General features: G+C 42.0%; 1 protein-coding gene across 34 annotated transcripts in view; it reads left to right on the forward strand.

Annotated features, from left to right (window-relative positions):
- Nucleotides 1-18,848, forward strand: part of ANK3 (ankyrin 3) — a 341,257-nt gene that overhangs the window by 236,173 nt on the left and 86,236 nt on the right. For all 34 annotated transcript variants that reach the window (XM_068197112.1, XM_068197117.1, XM_068197118.1 and 31 more), the window contains 8 exons: nt 1,598-1,696; nt 3,376-3,474; nt 4,735-4,833; nt 6,855-7,052; nt 7,546-7,644; nt 8,370-8,468; nt 12,170-12,367; nt 14,803-14,901. In XM_068197112.1, coding sequence (XP_068053213.1) covers nt 1,598-1,696; nt 3,376-3,474; nt 4,735-4,833; nt 6,855-7,052; nt 7,546-7,644; nt 8,370-8,468; nt 12,170-12,367; nt 14,803-14,901 — 990 coding nt within the window. The remainder of the gene's footprint in view (nt 1-1,597; nt 1,697-3,375; nt 3,475-4,734; nt 4,834-6,854; nt 7,053-7,545; nt 7,645-8,369; nt 8,469-12,169; nt 12,368-14,802; nt 14,902-18,848) is intronic.

The raw sequence follows: 18,848 nt of genomic DNA on the forward strand, positions 1-18,848 counted from the left end.
GTTCAAAGTGTTAATAATGTACCCTGCAATCAGAGAAGACCTTTGCTTGCAGACAGTCAGCAGTGATTTATGAATTTCTAGGGTAACTAGAGCACTTTTACCTCCTGGCAGGTTTTTATGATTATGAGTAGATGAAACAGCTGCAGACATAACTGCTGTAGTTTTTGGTATGGAGAGAATCCTTATTTTCCAAGTGTTTGTACAGAGAAAATAACCAGTGATGTTTAAAACTGAGGGAATGTTTATAGGTTCTCAGTGATGTGAAACAGTAAAAGGTAGGAATGAGTTACATAATGAGTATTTGTGGTATTCTGTGTCAATGGAGTCATATGCCTTTCTACTTTAGAAACAACTTCAGCAGCAAAATACATTAGTGCAGGTAAACTGCATACAAACAGAATACATTAATGCCTTTTGTTCAAATTGCAATCTCAGTCCATTCTGTTTAAAATGTCTCTTTGTTTTGTTCTTCAAGAACTGTTCCAAACAAATTTACATTCTGACATGAATTGGGCTGATTGGTTTCGCAGCCTGATGCTAACTCATTCAACTCCTGAAATGTTCTGTGAGCTCCTGAAACCCTCAGGAGCCAGGTGGGATTGATTCTTGAAGGCAGCACAGGCTCCACAGATTGCCTTCTCTCAGCCCCTGTGCTTTGTGTGGCAGATCAGCCTGCATTCAGGTGTCTGTGGTCAAGTTATTATATATGAAACACACCTGAGCTCCCCCTGGACATTGTCCACTGCCAAAGAGAGGGGTGAGAGCTGCTACACTGGAACAGACAATGACATGGAAGTCACATCATGAAAACATACAATATTTACTATATGGCAGGTAAAAAAGGATCATTTTGATTAGATCTAAGGGACCAGCTCTGCCAGTTGTTTTCAGAATGTTCTGCAAAGGCTCTTTTGTACCGAGCAGCATCAGCATTCAGGGCTCTGATGTTACTGTACCAATTGTGGGTGTTCTGGACAGCCTATTTTCCTGATTTACTTTTTTTCTCTGGTATCATTTTGCATTAAATAAGATGATAGTTCTAATGTTCACCCCACTGCACACATCTTTTTTAAAGGAAGAGGTGAAATACTTCTAGTTGCAGTAAGCTGACAGGGAATGGATGGGGAAAAAAAAAACAAACAAACAAAACGAGTAGTAAAAATAGTTTAGAAGATGTAAATTCCAGAGCCTGTAAAAGGTAAAGTGCTTTTTTTACCAGTAGTTCTAAAAGGTTGAAAGAAAATGAACCAAAAAACCACCTCAAATTCCCAAAAACTCTAGCAGAAAACCCTAGCAGTTCAAAGTGAATACGGTAAGCAAAAAAGGAGGATTTGACAGTTTTGCATGAACTGTGATTTTTTTAATAAATTAATTATTGGACTGGGCAGTATATCTCATAATTAAAACTGGATATATGAAATAGATCTTTATCTTCTTATAAATGTTTACTTTCTATTACATGAAAAATATAGTAATACCAAAATAAATTTGGGAGTTGTTCCTTTAAAATGGAAAAATCTATTTTGTGAATTCCATAGGCAGTTCTATTTCTTAATTACATGAGGGCATCAAAAAGTGTGTTCTTTCTCATTTCCAGAATGGTTTCACACCTCTTCACATTGCCTGCAAGAAGAACAGAATAAAAGTTATGGAACTTCTCCTAAAGCACGGTGCATCAATTCAAGCTGTAACTGAGGTAAAAAATGATCTTTCCATGTTTGTCTGCTTTTCTTACAAAATTATTTGTGCCTGTATTGATTAATATTTCAGTATTTCTGAAAGAGCATGGACCAATTAAGTCAACAATTATTTTCAACAAGATATTATGAAATAATTAAACTGAACAATAAAGTCAGTTGCCCTAATGAATCACAACAACTGATATATGTTGGGATTGCAGTGAGAATAACAAGTGAAATGTAACAAAAATAACTTCCTAAAATCTACCATTTCTGCCAATTTTCTTTCTGTAATTTAAGGCCTTAAGGATGAAATTTGCTCTGTTACAGACATTGAGGTGAAGGCTATGCTTTACTCAAGTCCTGTTTTAAAAGGTGGTTTAATTCAGACCCTGCTTTGGCTTTCCTCAAAGAAGTTGTATTCTCCCACCATCATGTATCACGGATCAGCTAGACAGAAATCAATATGCTATCACTTCAGTCAGCATGAGAAAGTCTGCACCCAGTTCTTGGAACAATTCTGAGATTAATTTAGTACCTATATGAATTTTTTTGTCCATGAATGTATATTGTACTAAGTTAGGAGATGAGGAAGGATCACATATATGAATGTGTGACCACTGTGGAATGGGCCATGTTAGAAAATGACAGAGAATTCCATGGGTTAAACAAGGTGGAATGGGGAATAGTTCATCTCCACAAAATGGAGTTTGATTTAATGTGTGTGGGGTTGTTCTAATTATTCAGCAGCAAACATACAGATCCCTTCCTGGCTTGATTGAGCGAGCGGAGTCTGCCCTGGCTACAGTTCATGTAGCTCCAGAATAGCATTTAAAAACTCTTAAAAGCATTTACTAAATTGTTTGAAACAGGTAAAGGAATTAACACACTCAGCCAGTTATTCTGCCTACCTGCTCATGTTTGCTCTTCTGCTTGAGAAAGGAAGATAAATGCTTTCCTCACTTCTACCCTCTGGGACCTGTATATATCTGTGGGGAATCTGCCTAAATCATGGGGATTTCCAGAGATCCACTGAGCTTTCTCCTTCTCTTGGTAGCAAAAAGCCCTTCTGAAGGCTCTGGCTGACTGTTGGTACAGCTGTGCAGAAGCAGCTGTGAGGAGGCTTTAGGGTGATTCTGTGTGGGGAAATATTAACTACTGATTGGATCTTTGAAGCAAAATCCTTGAGGTCATGCCCTGCTGAATGACTGCTCCCTTTTTACCCCCTCTCTTTCTCTCCAGTAGGGCTTTTATATCCTGTGTAAGGGCAGTGATGCAGATTCATGACAATGATCTTTTTTGCACAAGCTGAGTGTTTCAGAAAGCCTTGCCTTTGTACCAGGAATGCTTCTATATATATATATATATTTTTTTTTTTTTTTTTTTTGTGTTCCAAGACAATATTTAGCAAATGCCTAATCTTAATCTTGCTTAGCCATGGTTGATTTTGTTGATGGAGAACTACTGAATTCCTAGAACTTTTACGTGTTTGCTCATGAACCGCCGTCATAGGTGCTCCCAATCCTGTGTGCCCTTTCATTTATGCACATGTATGTGGTTTTAAGAAGATAAAACCCTCTCAGAAGAGCAAGCAGCTGGGTTTACTCGCTTTAGAAAAAGTTATGTTCTCCTCATGACGTTCTTGAAAAGGTATGTGGAAATAAGTATTTTAATTGAACTTTGGTCTGTTTTCCAGTCGGGCCTAACTCCAATCCATGTTGCTGCCTTCATGGGACATGTAAATATTGTATCGCAGCTAATGCATCATGGAGCATCCCCCAACACTACCAATGTGGTGAGTCACAGGTTTCCTTTCAGCAAGGCAGGACTGGGAATGAATGCGTGATAATATCTGGAGCAGTACTGGGATCAAGTGCCTAATTCTGCTGTCCCCCACCCACCTCCATAGCACCTGTGGCTGGTGCTGGAGTCATGGCAAAGTGCAGCCTGCTGACTACCTCCTGGGAGTTGCTTGGCAGGTTAAGGAAATTTCCAAAGGGGCTGACCCTAAGCAGGCTCTAATCTCTTGATTTTCTGAAGTAAAGAATGAGAACATACTATAGCTTCTCAGATGTGATTTTTGAGATCTGTGCTTGACTGCTGAGCACTCTTTTCCCAAGACCCCGGGGGTCTGCCATTTAAGGAAAATTCAACAGATAGCAGCAGATTGTGGGGACATATTGCCTGTGTCCATCCAGCCGTCCGAGCACGCTCCTCTGCTGGCTGTGTGCTGTGTGCCCCAAGGCTCCCGGGGCATGTGTAAAATCTGAACTTGCTCTTAGATGGGTATTTGAAAGTTGGCAAGCGGAAGAGAAGCAGAAGCATGTTGATCCTCTTTATCAGTTTGGCCTCCTTTTCACTTTTCATACACAGGTGCAGCCAGAAGACAGTATTTTGTAAAAGTCTTCACCTGCTAATTCTATCAAATTACATGAAAATGCAACACCTTTTGTTAATTAGCAGACGTTTGTACCTAAAGACTCATTGATACCCAAAAACATAGAAACCACTTTCCCTCTTGAATTGTTCTGGTTTCCTTGGATTTGTCTTTCATTAAGTCCATGAAGCCTTAGATGAATGTACTCAGTAATTATTTTTTTCCTTCTTGTTCAGCCACCTCAGTGCTTGTCAGGTAACAAATGATAGTAGAGGCATAAGGCATTACAGAAGGAAAGCCAAATATATGTGTCCCTAAATATACAAAATTTCAAATACATGTTTTACTAAATTCAGCTCTATTTAAAAGGATATAATTTTTAACATTGCTAATAAAATGCTAGTTAAATAAAAAATGCACTGTCTCTTTTCAGCAAAAAATAATGACAAAGACACTACTGAGTTGGGAAACTGACCCTGCAATAAATTGCTTTGCAGCACACAGTGTCAGGTCAAATATTGATTTAATTTTACATCTTACAGACAAGTACAGCAGAGTTTTCTAGTGGAGATCATTCTGAGCTGGGTCGCCGGTATTTCTGTGTTTATGAAGCACGCTGGCGTTTGTTCTCCCTGCAGTGTGTTTTTAATTCTGTTCTGTTTTTGCTGCTGCATGCAGAGAGGAGAGACAGCGCTGCACATGGCAGCCAGAGCTGGCCAGACAGAGGTCGTCCGGTACCTGGTACAAAACGGAGCCCAGGTGGAGGCAAAAGCCAAGGTGAGGAGGTGGCCCAGGTGGAACAAACCTGGATGATCTGTACTGGACAAAGCAAGGAGTCGCATTCATCTTGTGTGTGCTCTTCAGGATGAGGAAGAGGTGAAGCCAAGCCTTTGTGGTGCCCACTGATACTTTGTTATGTACCCTCTTACTGTAGCCATGAGTGATCTGTAAGAGGCAAGGCAGAAGATGTCAGCTTGATACCATCCCAGTTTTTAATATAAATTGCCATGTGTTTGAAGAGTTTTGTTTCAAAGTGGGATTTAAGGAGGGAGAGGAGTTCCTCAAATCTGCTTTTATTTCAGCAGAACTGGAAACCCTCAGCTTTTGATGTCCCCTGTCATGTCCCTAAAGCAACAGCCTATATGTATTAAAAAATAGTTAGACTTCCAAAGAACACCACCTAAAGGAAGGAGGCACAGTGAGGGGATGTAGCAGAGGGCTGGGAAGAAGGAACAGATCCTATAGAAACAATTGCAGTTGAGGAAGGTAAGGGTGGAGCAAAAAGTAATGGTCAAGAGGCATGAAGGAACATGCAAAATTATGGAAATCAAAGAGTTCCAGGAAACAGGCAGGAGAGGAGATAAATGGGTGCAATAAATAGCAGTCTTAATAGGTAAACTCAGAAAATACTTTTCTTCAAATGGTCATAAAATGGATGTAACCTAAGAAAAAACAAATGATTTTTCATTGTGAAATTATTTGTGAATTGGGTCACAAGTAAGTTTGCTGTTAAGATTATCTACTTATAAGGAATTCTGACTAAATATTTCTAGCTGGTACACTTTATATCTGCAAGGAGCCTGACAATAGAACTGATTCATGTGGTTTGTAAATCTCCAAAGACAGTCTTGAAAGACAGTCTTGAAAGTGAACAGTTCGTGCTCAGAAGCAGTCATGCAAATATTTTCTGAGTAAATTCACAGAATTATTTAATTTGTGCAAACTGCCATTGCCTGTGATCAGTTTGTTATCATAAATAACAACTAAATGCAAGCAGTAGATTATACACTAGTGCTAACATCAGCTTTGAGAAATTCGTGGGAGACAGGCACAAACATTTAAGGACCACAAAGATGCTCCCCCAGTCAGAGAATTGTCCTGCAGAGGAGCAGCATTTATATCCTGGCTTGCTCCCATCCTAAATCCAGAGGTGTAACATCACTCTTGTAGGATGGGCATGGGCAGAAGTCTCCCTTGCAGAGAACAGCCCAGAACTGCAGGATGGTTCTCAAAAGGTAGGAAATTCAGCAGGGGAAAATGGGGAGAGAAAGATGCTTGGCCACACTGTTGTGGTAGTGTGCTTAATCCAAAGATTGTACAACAGAGAAGGGGGAGGACAAAAATACAAAAACAAGATAATGAAGAGGTGAGAAATTACTTTTTATGTGCTCAGAACAAGGTCACAACACCCTAATATTTTCAGTGCAGGAAAAGAAATAAACAATGAGATTCATGTCAGGGAAATGCCATACTTAAAACTATTCAGATTATTGTCTTCTGAATGAGAAGTAGAAAATGACAATTAATTTCTACACCATGCTCTATCATCAGTTACACTTGTGGAAAATTTAACTGCAAAATACCAAACAATCATTCACCAGTTAAAAAAGCACAAAAATTATGATACTTTATGCAAGTTTCCAGGCAATAATTGATGGAGCTATTAAATGTTGCTGTGAAATATAAAATAGATCAAGATGTGAGGAACAGAGTTATGCACTAGCTTTGTTTTAAGAAAGGTCTGCAAAGCAAAGTGAGGCAAATCCAGATAAGGAAGAAAAATGATCAATTTATTAACTTTTATGGATTATGTCACCATCTGGAAGATTTTTTGATGTGCTAACGAAGAGCAAGGTATCTTTATAATATGACACAGAGAAAGGCAGTGTGCAACGTTCTCAGTGGAATTAATGCTCGTGTGCAATTTTGAAAAGTGACAGAGTGTGGGCAGATATCTCGTGTCCCAGCGTGAGGGGCAGTTTCCTCACACGGGCCTGTGTTGTTCCCTCTGTGTTCAGGATGACCAAACGCCGCTGCACATTTCTGCCCGCCTGGGAAAGGCAGACATCGTGCAGCAGCTGCTGCAGCAGGGAGCGTCTCCCAATGCAGCCACCACGTCAGGCTACACGCCCCTGCACCTTTCTGCTCGGGAAGGGCACGAAGATGTGGCTGCTGTTCTTTTGGATCACGGTGCATCTCTGTCTATCATCACCAAGGTGAGCGAGCTGCAGGAGCGGCAGAATCGTAGAGCACACCTGTAGCAAGGGCTGCTTGTGAATTGAATGCTGCAGGAGTCATATACATGTGCAGTGTGTGAGCTACATTTTATTAAAAGGGTACAAAGCTTCACGCTTGTACCTCAGGACCTGATGTTTAACACATCCCAGAGACCAGACATGCATTTTCTTGGAATGGAAGGAATGCAGGGCAGAAATTCCAGGCGGGTGTTGATAGGCTTGCCCTTGGGTCTTTGGTAGTGTGAAGAAAGGAACCGACTCTTCCCTTGTTTAAAGTAGATAGTGCTTTGCCCTGCAAGGGAAGGGCCTCCAGACCCCACAGGGCATTTGGGAATCTGCAGACTTGCTGCCTGTACTCGGGACTATGTAAGGGGGTGGGTGGAAGCAGCTGCATCCTTGCAGATCAGAGACAAACCTTGTTTTCCCTGAGAAAGAGTGCCCGGGGCTGCTATATTCCTGCTTTCTCTTACAGAAAGGATTCACTCCACTACATGTGGCTGCAAAGTATGGGAAAATTGAGGTAGCCAACCTCCTGCTTCAGAAGAATGCATCTCCTGATGCTTCTGGAAAGGTAGGATAGAAGAAACCACTGCCATTTGCACAGCAAATATCTCAAACCAGATAATAATTTATTAATGTCCTCCTACCTACTTACCATCACACTAGTATCCACAGCCTGGGTTTAGCTGGAATTGGTTTCATGTGGTATTCCAGTCCCTTCTGGGGCTGCCAAGAGCCAGCAAAGTCTCGACAAAGTGATTTTTATTGTCATTAATCGACAACAAAGTGATGTGCTCTGCATTCGCATCTAGGGGAATGGAGACAAACCATTCCCCTGTGTTCCTATCCAGACTATTGACAGTCCTTATCAGAGTATTTGGGTAGCTGGCTCTGCTTCCCCAAGTCTAGTCGGGGGCTGGGGGCGGGAAAGACCAATAGGACCTCAAGCTTTTTAAACCAGCCCAGCTTGGAATTTTACAGATCCAAGGGGCAGTTTACTTATCCACTGCAGTAAAAGGAAAACATTGCCAAGGGTGTGACCTCCTTACCCTGGGGGCAGCACAAAATTGTGCTTCTCCGCTCACCTTCCCTGGGAAAAGTGAATGGGCCTTTCACAGCTTGAGAAGAATTTCCAAATTTGTTTTATTTTTTATCCTAAAAGTTCCCAAAGACTCTGGATACATGAATGAGTAACAAATGTGTTTTTTCACCTTATCTACTGGAACTTTCCAAACTCCCGAGTTTCCCCTGGAGAGGGTCTGTAACAGCACTTGTTTGTTCTGCATGTGTTTTTAGAGCGGTTTAACACCACTGCATGTAGCTGCTCACTACGATAATCAAAAAGTGGCCCTCCTCCTGTTGGACCAGGGAGCTTCACCTCATGCCTCTGCCAAGGTACAAGTACTGGCCACTCTGGGGGAGCAATACCCAGGCTTTTTATGTCGCTTTATTCTCTGCCTACCCCTGTGCTTTCTAGGCTGTGTATGTTTGCAGTTACAGGAGGCTCAGTGACCTTGTCTGTTAATGTCTTACAGCCACATAAAGCTGCTAGAATAATCCTGCAGGTGAATAAAATAGCAAATTTTTAAAAAGCAAATAAAGATGCAGAAACACTTTAAATCACCAGTTTTAGTTTCAGAAAACACTGAGCCTTGTTTTCATTTGTCCAGCCTCTTCAGTAACTTCTCCAAGCTAGACAACTTTGTATCTTTGCATTTTAAGATCTGTGCAGGGCAAGCTTGGGGTTGAAGCCCAGCTATGCAGGGGTACTTCTGTTTGTGCCACAGGATGGCATCTGAGGCCAGAGAAGTTCCTCAGCACAATACACGTAATTATTCATGTGCTTCACAGTGCTTCACCCCAGCAGAAATAGACTGACAAGAAATACAACTAGTCACAGCCCTGCTTTGATTATAATTTACTGTAGGCAAGACAATGCCTAGTGTAAGGTTTCAGAGGATATGAAAGAATAAATATGTAAATTTATTCTAGTAGTGCATAAAACAAAGAGAATTTAGAGAAGCTTAAACTATTTCTTTTGAGGATCCCAGTTTTAAGTATGGGATGGATAAATACTGTAATCAATCAGAGTATAATCAATATTTGAACAGGAGCATTAGGTAAAGCAGGATTGAAACATATGTAGGGTAAAGTAGATTAAGTGTAGTGTAAATACCTCATTTGAAACAACCCAGACAATTTCCTTAAATCACTGCACAAAAAGAGCCCTGTGGAGAAAGGAGGGCTAATGGAAAAGCCAGTGCTGTAGTTAGAGGGGCAGTGCTCCTTGATTGCCTTCCTCTCACACATGGCTGAGTGCAGCCATGGCCCTGGAGCCCTTCTGCATGGCTGCAGGAGAGGATGGAGTGTGCCATGCACGGCAGGTCCCAGGGTTTGTAGTGCAAGGAGGGGGAAGTTAAATAAACACGGATCGCCAGCAGCAACGGCGCAGTTTAAAATCAATGCTGTCGATAGCGGCAATCTGCCAGAGCAGTGCCCCAGCTGGGCAACCAGAGTGATCTCTGATCTTTCACTACTGCAGCACAGCACTCTCAAATGCCACTGGGGGAAGGAAGGAAGGGCCTTCTGAAGAGGATGAGAAGGCACTGACCCAGTTTTCACTGAAAGAAGCTGCCAGTGGGAGCTGTGCATCCTGTAGGGGCAGAGATTGCAGCAGCCCCTGCCAAGGGCTTGGGAAGTCCAAACCAAGGTGGAAGCCCAAAGACTGTGGTACAGCATTGCACAAATCCACGTGTCAGGTCACCTTAGCTTCCCCATCTGTAACAGAGCAGTTCTGCAGCTGCCACTTCAGACCTCCAAGTGCCAGCTGTAAGTGTGCCTGAAAGAAAGCATTTGTTAGTGTTCTGCAGCAAGTCAGCCATGGCAGCAGTAAGCAGAGCATCAATACTAAATAAAATTAACCATAACATCTTTGTTGCTTCAGGCACCCACTGTGCACTCATCCAAAAGATGATGTTGGTAACAGCAGATGATTTCCTGTACTTTTTGAAAATGTGGTCCAGTAAATAAATGTTATGTCATATCACTGGCTCCACAGTCAGTTTCATCAGTGGTTGCCTTTCCTGTGACACTACTGTCTTTAACACTGATCTTAAGAGTGGCTCATTAGCCAAGCCCAGCAAAATTTGCCTTGAAGAGTGATAAGTGACAGGGTATGGGAAATGGGCATGTCAGAGTACAGTGCTGTGGAACAGTTATCCTGATGAACCATTCTTCTCTTTCATAGGCAAAAATTTTGCCTAATTTCATATGCAGCTTATCCCTAATTTGAATTTGGCATCCACTTTACAGTGCCTTTTTTCCTCGCCACACCGTCCCCAAAGCCTTAGTTATCCTCTGTCCTTTCATCTTTAACCATTTTCCCTTTTTCCACTCCTTTCCCTGGCACCCAGAATAACTCAATACCCTTCCTTTTAAACATCTCTGTTCCCTTCTCTGTCTATGCATAGTGACAGAGTGCTGCCCTTATGAGGAGAAGATGCAGACTGGGACTGAGCTGAATTTCAGCTTTTATTTTTCAGCTCTCTTTTTGCCTTCTCTTGGCAACCTGCTGCTGTCCATTCCACTAAAAGCAATATATGCCCATTTCTGAGGAAAAGGCTTGGAAACTGCATTTCTTATTTTATATAATGTAATATGAGCTGGCTTTTAAGGAGTTATGTTTTAGGAGATATACAGGATTTAGCATGTACCATTAAGGATTTATTAGGTGCTTGTGTGGCAGTGGTTGTTTTACATGGCAGTATCATGCAGGAAGTCTATGGGAGAGGATTATGTTTGTTTTTCCTGAAGCACTTTATCTTCAAAGTGAAAATGCAGTGGCCATGTGCTTCCTTTATTGATTGTAGCACTGTGTTTCCTGAGTGTCATTTTCAAATTCCTTAGTATCCAAGATCTGAACTGGATCTGAATTGAATTTTGAAGGTTACAGAACCTTTTCCACAGGAAACTAGTGCTGTGCATCTCTTGCTGCCAGGTTCCTATTAAAGCTCTCTTGTAATCATTTGTGAGCTCCCATGTATTTATTCCTTGCTCACACCTGCATTGCTCTGCATCTCTTGTGATCTCCCTTCCCTTTTAGACCACCCTGCTGTCCTGTGGGGGCAGGGAGGAACCCAGCCAGGTGAAAGCTTTGTGCCTTTAGGTAGATTTTATTGGGCTGGGTAATCTGAGATGCAAATGGTACTTATGATGCCATACAAAAATACAAAATGGTTTATGCAGCTTGGGTCTCATCCCCCCCCCCCCCCACCTTGTCTCTTATTCAAGTGCAAATGTGTGCACATTTGTCATTTACTTGAAAATGAGGGCTAATACATTTCTGAAAGACAGAAAATTCTTGACTAAACAGTCATTGCAATCTGTACCAAAAACTGGTTGTACCTCCATCAGAGTTTTGGTATTTGTGTGCTGATCAGTTATTCTTTATATCCATTTATCTATTTTCTGCCTATCTGTCTTTTTTTAGAGCTACAAAATTGTATCATGCAATAGATACTGCATTTTTATTTTTAGTAGTGGGCTCCCTGGGTACACATATTGGAAGGAATAAAAAGATAAGGAATGCGTGACTCTGAACTTATATGTTTCAGATTTCCCTTGATCTGAAAAAAAACTGCTTGTCAGTAAGATTTAGGGTAAATGCTGCAAGAAAGGCCATATTTCATGTGCATAATGCTTTCATTCACACTGGGAAATGGGTAAAAACACCCAAACAATAACAGCTGTTCTGAGTTATGAACACACATCCTGCTCTTCTGTTTGTTAAAGATTTTATGTACATTTAAGGAAAAGGAGCAAATGTCTATGAAACAAAACTCAAACTCCTATTTCTATAGATTGTCCTTTCCTGAAAAGATATTTTTCCCCAAATTTGAAAATTTACTTCAGAATCCTCCTCTTTGTAGCAGTACTTAAAAAAAAAAAAATTGCCGAAAAGTCAGGTGCATTGGTTCGTACAGCTCGTTAACATTGTATTTGACTGTGACAGAATTCACACGGTTGGGTAGGTACAGAAAAGTGCTTTATCACCTTGTTCAGTGAGCAGCTCGCAATGAAGTGCTTTCTGTTGGCAGAATGGTTACACACCCCTGCACATAGCTGCCAAGAAGAACCAGATGGACATAGCAACCACCCTGCTGGAGTACGGCGCCGACGCCAATGCCGTCACCCGGCAGGGCATCGCCCCGGTGCACCTCGCCTCCCAGGACGGCCACGTGGACATGGTGTCACTGCTGCTCTCCAGAAATGCTAATGTCAACCTCAGCAACAAGGTGAGTGTCCCCCCTGCCTGGGGATAAGGCCGTGGACAGATGGGATGAGGAGGAGAGGGCCCTGCAGTTAAAATTTGCCCCCTGGGATTCTGCATGTGCTGAAAGCCACTGCAGGTGTCTGAACATACATCATCAACTCTCCTAGCAAAGAGCATCATGCCATATCACACTGAATGAACCTTTGTAGTACCCAAGGTTTGGTGATAACACATGCTGCAGTGGAATTTATTAATCCAGCATTAATTTATGCTAGTCTGCCAAAACATGGCCAGAGAGAAAATATCTTCCTCCTCACAGGGGCTACCGGGGCTGGCACCTGTCATTTATCAGCCTCTAGGAATATGCCTGCCCATTTTTCAATTGTGTAATTGTAACATTTGCTATATTTTTTGGTTTTTTTTTACTTCTGACATTTTTAGCACTATAATATTTTATGACAAAAAATGTAACATGTACCAGCAAATAGTAACAAATATTACCACCTCATGGTAACAGGTGACTTGTTCAGGCGTGGTGACTTTTTTAATGGGATAATAACAGCAACTTTTTCTGAGATTGTGTTCCTTAATATAAGTGATTCTTCCTCCCCAGGGTATGTTCCTTAGCCCACAGTGACTTTTGGTGTCATTTCTCCTGGTGATAGGCTAGGAAAGGAAAGTTGATATATTTTAGTTTATGTGTGAATTCATAGGCTATTAAGTCTGCTATACAGTAATGTTTCTGGCAGATGTGCACCTTTAATTCTTTAAATGCCCTACTAGACATTGTTATTTGACATTGTCAAGTGCAGTTTCAGAATGGATTTGTGTGGCTAGATTAGAGAGGCAATAGAAATTTTTATTCATGGAAAATATTTCTTATTCTCAACAGGTAGGAAGAGAGAATGCAGAATCCTCTGAGGCAGTGGGTGTTCTGCACAGGGTTGCTGTGTTTTCCTGCTTCTTACTTTCCAATTTGATTATTTGTGGGTCCTCCTTCCGAAAGCTTCTCTTGCAGATGTGAATTTTTTCCCCCTCAAGTCTCAGTCCTGTGTGGGTTATGCAGTGCAGGATTGACTCTGTATCCCCACGGGGAAATTTGCCACGTACGTGTTCTGCATCCATTGGCTATCCCATTTTGCTGCTGAGGCTAATACAGGGAGCATGATTGAAGTGCTTGGCACATTGATTCAGTGCCGCCAGAGGTTAATTACCTGCAGCATGCAGCAATCTGTTCAGTTGTAATCTCCAGTTTCTCATTGTGCTGATAACACCACCTTTGGGGAGCAATTCCCCTCCATCCTCTCAGGGATGCACATTTCCTCAGAGCACAGCACCTTTACATTCAAAGCCAGATGTTTAAAGCCCACTGACTTCTGACTTCTGCAGCTTTGCAATGGGAGTAAAAGAACATTTATTTCTTCAGGACCCACAGAATGGTTTGGAGCTCATACTGAGAGCCCCCATACTGAGCACTTACTAAATCTTTTTAGAAGGTTTGGCCATTAATATCCAGGCTCCATTAGGTAATTTGTAGTTGGTTACTATTACATATTTGTGTCAGATGACCCACCTAAGCTGTGGGTCAAGATCATCAGGGTTGCATCCTGGAGTGAAATGCAGTGGGGCAATCTCAACATAATTGGCCTTGGTAGGGAGTGCTCCATGGATGTGGATTTGGGTTCAAGGGTAGGAAACTTAGTGAGTGCTCCTGCCTGATGTGACAGCTGCTACCACTTGCTCTTCTGTCCTTGGTGCTAAAGGCAGTAGGAACAGGAGAGAAAATTAACCATAATTTGCAAGGAAAGAATATTCTTTCTCATTCCTAACAACATCTCCTCAGCAGATTCTCCTTCCCCTTTTATGTGGCAGAAAGTTGCATAGTTTTCTGAGGTTTTAAGGATATTTAGATCTTGAGTTTTAAATAAGAAAAATTGCTGTCAGTACACATTTTTTATCAAGTCTGTATACTCCTTGGACAGAGAGAAATGGGCCTGATCTCAGAGAAATGCATTTTTATTCTTTTGTGTTTGTGTCTGAAAATGATCAAGTAGAGGAGTAAAAGGTAAGGATAAAACTGAGTGATTGTAAAAAACTTGCAGAAGTGTAAACAATGATTCAATATCGCTTTGAAAGTCTGACTCAATATTAGGAAGTAAATTAGGAGGTAAAAAATACTGTGTGACTTTTCCTTAAAGTGCTCTAATTTGCTATCCCACATGTAACACTGCATGGAGAAATCTTCCTTGTCTTAAAAAAACATCATATCCGTGGCTTTTGAGTTGTACTTTCCTGCTGATCAGCAGTGTGATAACAAAGCACCTTACACAGTGAAAGTAGAATGTGTAACTTCTTTACATTCAGTCAGACATTTAGAGTCTTACAGGTACCTGAATTTGCATTTTAGTAGTCATGTGCCTCTTCTGGAGATTGTTCCTTCTTGTTTCTGATTTACAGAGTGGACTGACGCCCCTCCACCTGGCTGCCCAAGAGGACAGGGTCAATGTAGCAGAGGTTCTGGTTAACCAGGGAGCTGCTGTTGATGCACAGACAAAGGTATGAACACCACTGTCACACAAAACATTTCCTTCCAGGGAGCCACGAGCCTCTAGACAAGACTAGGAATTGATTTCAGGGTGAAACTGAAATCGCAGCAGGGAAACATTCCTCGTAATAAATTATTGCAGAATATATTCTGAAAACTGAAGATATATGAGCCTGGGTGTTTAATGTCAAGCTCAGCCTTTGAACAGTAAGCTTATTTCTTGCCAAATATTTAGATCAATATAGGTTTAGATTGTATCCTCTTACTGTGCTTCACTGAAGGTAAGTGGGATTGATCTAGTTTTTGAGTAAGGAAGCTGTTATCTAATATGAAATACACATGTGCAGTGGTGGTCCATTTCAAATTTACTTGCCTAAAAATAGTTTTGCCTAAATATTTGGACTCCTAAGTAAGAGACCAGGATTTTCAAGGTGCTCGGGGATGGCTTTTTGAGACCCCCAGCAATGACACCTCCCACTTCACAGTATTGCATTTAAGATTCATGTCCTGAAGCAAAGACTCTTTGCAGAAGAGGTTTTATGCTCCCTAATGGTGTACAGTACTCAGAATTTAATGATAATGATGATTGCACTTACATTCCTCATGCATTGTCTAGATCTTGCAGGCATTCCTTTAGCTGGGCAAGAAATCAGTTGAGATCAAATTCTTGGACTGTAGCGGATCAAATCAGCTAAATAAACCAGGTCTCACAATCTGGCCTGCACTCTTTTGCAGAGGAGTAGCTTTCACAGCTCTCTGCTAGGTGTATGCCACAAGTTATGTGCTGTGCTGGCATCCCAGAATGTCCAGGTGTGTCAGACTGTCCAGCAGTATTATCATATTACACTGACAGCTCAGAAAGGGCTGAGTCCATCATCGTGTCTGGCTGCAGCTCAGCTGATTATAAGCTGTGGCAGAGGGAAAACTCATTGTTATCTGATTTCTCTACAGTGTAATTCCAGTTGTACCAGCTACTGATTTCAATAACATCTTAACATAAACCTGAAAGAGTTTTGCTAAAATCCCAGGAGCTTCTCCAGGTTTATACTTTTGTAACATATCCTCAGTCTGTATTTTAAAGAAGAATCAGTCAGGGTTCTTATCTGTCAGATCACCCAGTAGCAGATGAGATCTGCCGTGGCTCATTCTTTGCACAATTTCCTCAGGTGAATGTGGTTGCCTTTCTAGAGATAGTTTCTACCTGGTGTTGGTTTCAGTAGCAGAACATTGCAGAACCTGTTCTTTTGACTTGGCCAGAGCTGAATCACCTCCCAAGCCATATAACTCATCTGAGTGTTTGCCTTTGCCCCTCTGTGCAGTGCTCTTGGCTGTCCCACAAATAGCAAGCAGTCTGAGGAGACATTTGTATTGACAGGTGCAGGCAGACACACGTGTTTGCTTTGCTGGCTTTCCAGTGTCCAAATAGGATCCCATTCTGGGCTGCAGTGGCCTTTTAGTCACATTGGGGTGGTGGAAACATCTGAGCTACTGTCACAGCTGAGAGGCAGGCAGGGCATGTCTGCTGGGTCCCAGGGACAGCGTGGTGCAGCTGCAGGAGCTCTGTACTCAGCTTCAGAAAATACAGTCATATTTGGCTGTCTGCACCATGATCAGTACTAGCCATATAATTTTAAAGAAGACAAGTAAATCCCTTGTTGCTCACCCTCATTCCTCAGTTATATGTTTATCTAGTGTGAATAAAGAATAGTTTCCCAGTACACTCTTGTTTCCATGGGACTGCTCCATAATTGTTAGGAAGTGGCTCAGGGACTCATAAGTCAGGTTCTATTTAAGCAGGACTGCTTTGGGCTGTAAGAAGTCACCTGTCTGGGGAAATTCTCCATCCTGTAGGCTTCTGTGGGGAAGAACAGCCACAACAGCTTGTCCTCCTGTTCACCCTACTAGTTAGTCCTCACTGCTGTAGGGCACTGTCTGATCCTTGGGAAGAGAGTGCCCACATGCCTGGCAGGATTCTGTTAGAGAGGAATGAGCTCGGTGCTTGTGCACTGGCACGTGCTTGGTGCTTTTCCACTGGCTTCTGCAGGGTCCCATCTGCTGGGTTTGTGCAGCAGTGAGCCCTGCAGGCTCCACAGAGCCAGCCCCATGGAGCTGTCTGCCAGATATCCGCTCGCTGCCGCCTGTGATACGAGGAAAGGGCCAGTGCAGTACCGGGTGTAGTCGCAGAGAATAGTTTCTGGATAAACTGATGATCGCCCTGAGTTCCTTCCTGAAAAACCCTGAATTTCTACAGTGAAGGAAAATGTTATGCTATAAGAATGGTCGTACTTTGACCTCATGCTCTATACAGGTGAAGGTTGGATGATTGCCTTGTAAAGTAGCAGCCCTGCAGTTACAAGCTCTCCCATTTAGATGGATTAACTGTACATTCTGCCTCTAAAACCAGAGGCACTGGGGGACAAGATAAGCAACAGCTGAATTGGCTTCAGAGGCACTGTTGCTATGCTTGCATGTTTGCACAATCCTGTCCAGCATGTCCAGTTGGGATTCATTCCTTGGACATGCAGCAGCAGAGATGTGGCCATCCGTGCCTTAAAAGTCAGTGAAGCAGCACAGCTCAGAGTGACATTATATTGGGGATCCCTGCTACCAGCAGTGTCACCACGATCCTTCTGTTTTCTTCCCTCCATCTCACATCCATGTGCTTTTCTTTCCTCAGTTTTTGGGGTGTGGATGACTGTTCAGTAGCGCTTTTTTTGTTGGTTTTATTTATTTATTTTCCCTCCTTATCATATGTCTCATTTTCCCAGGATAAGCAAGCATAGATTGTGTCACTTCAGCACAGGATCTGTCAATAGGGGGAGAAGACTCCATATCATTTAACTTAATATCAGTAGGTCATTGAACTCTTGAGTAGGGACCAATGAACTATCATCTTCCTCGTCTTTAGTCATCATTTATATATAACTTACCCTCCCTGTGAAAACATCTAGAGTCTGCAGTTCTGACACATGGCAGTTCTGACCCGGCACACACTCTGGGGAGTTTTCAGGTGGTTAAAGGAGAAGATGGGGCAGAAACACATTTTGCATCTTGAAGCTGTGTCAGGGAACAAAAAAAAAAAAAAAATCCAGTATTGCAGAAAATCACTTGTACAGGGGATTAGTCTGTATGATTAGGATCAGTTCTGGATATTATGAGCATTTTCAGAATTGCTCTCAGAAGTGAACAATTGCATCTGTGGGTCTCTCTTGGAGTGGTTTCCCTCCCAGTAAATTTTTTTCCTGACCTTTGTAGTGGAAAAAGGCATAAAAGGAAGACTAGTTCCTGGTTATGGAGTGCATTTATTAATAGTGTTGTGGGATCCTTCTGGTTTTGCTGCATCAATTAACTAAATAGCCTCTAATCCCAGAACTGCAGGAGTCTAAATCAGTGCTGAAGTGTAAACAACACTGGTGCAGCAGGCCAGAACTAGTGCCTGAGAGGCCATAAGGCTGCTCCTACCACTTGAAAATGAAATCTTGTTAGGTGGTTTAAATTCAACCACGTTAGAAAATACACTTCAGGTGGTAAAGTTTGAGCTGCTTCAAAATCCTCCACATTTAGAGAGCTTTAATCATTGAATTTGGTGTTCACAGAAGGCATGTTAGTATCCTGCAGCAAAGGCAGCAGCTCTTGTCTATTCTGACATTTCATTTGTTTGCCTGAATTTAGGTATGCTAAAGAGTTTTTGGTACTGAAAATGTGCTATGCAGTATCATGCTTAACACAGGGCGTGCTCATCCCTTCACAATAATATTGGGAGTTGAAAAACAGTCTGGAGCCATGGCTGCAAGCAGATATCCCTTCTCTGGTGGTCATGCAGAGTGTAAAAAGCTGTCCTGGTACATGTGGTGTTGCTTTTGTTTCAGGGCTTTTGTGCTGGTAGTTGGCACGAGTAAATATTGTTTCATGGCTCAGCAGGTCTCCACATGTCATTTTTCCACTGTTTATCCCATTG

This window comes from Anomalospiza imberbis, chromosome 8 (assembly GCF_031753505.1).
Source record: "Anomalospiza imberbis isolate Cuckoo-Finch-1a 21T00152 chromosome 8, ASM3175350v1, whole genome shotgun sequence".
In the NCBI taxonomy this organism is placed as follows: domain Eukaryota; kingdom Metazoa; phylum Chordata; class Aves; order Passeriformes; family Viduidae; genus Anomalospiza; species Anomalospiza imberbis.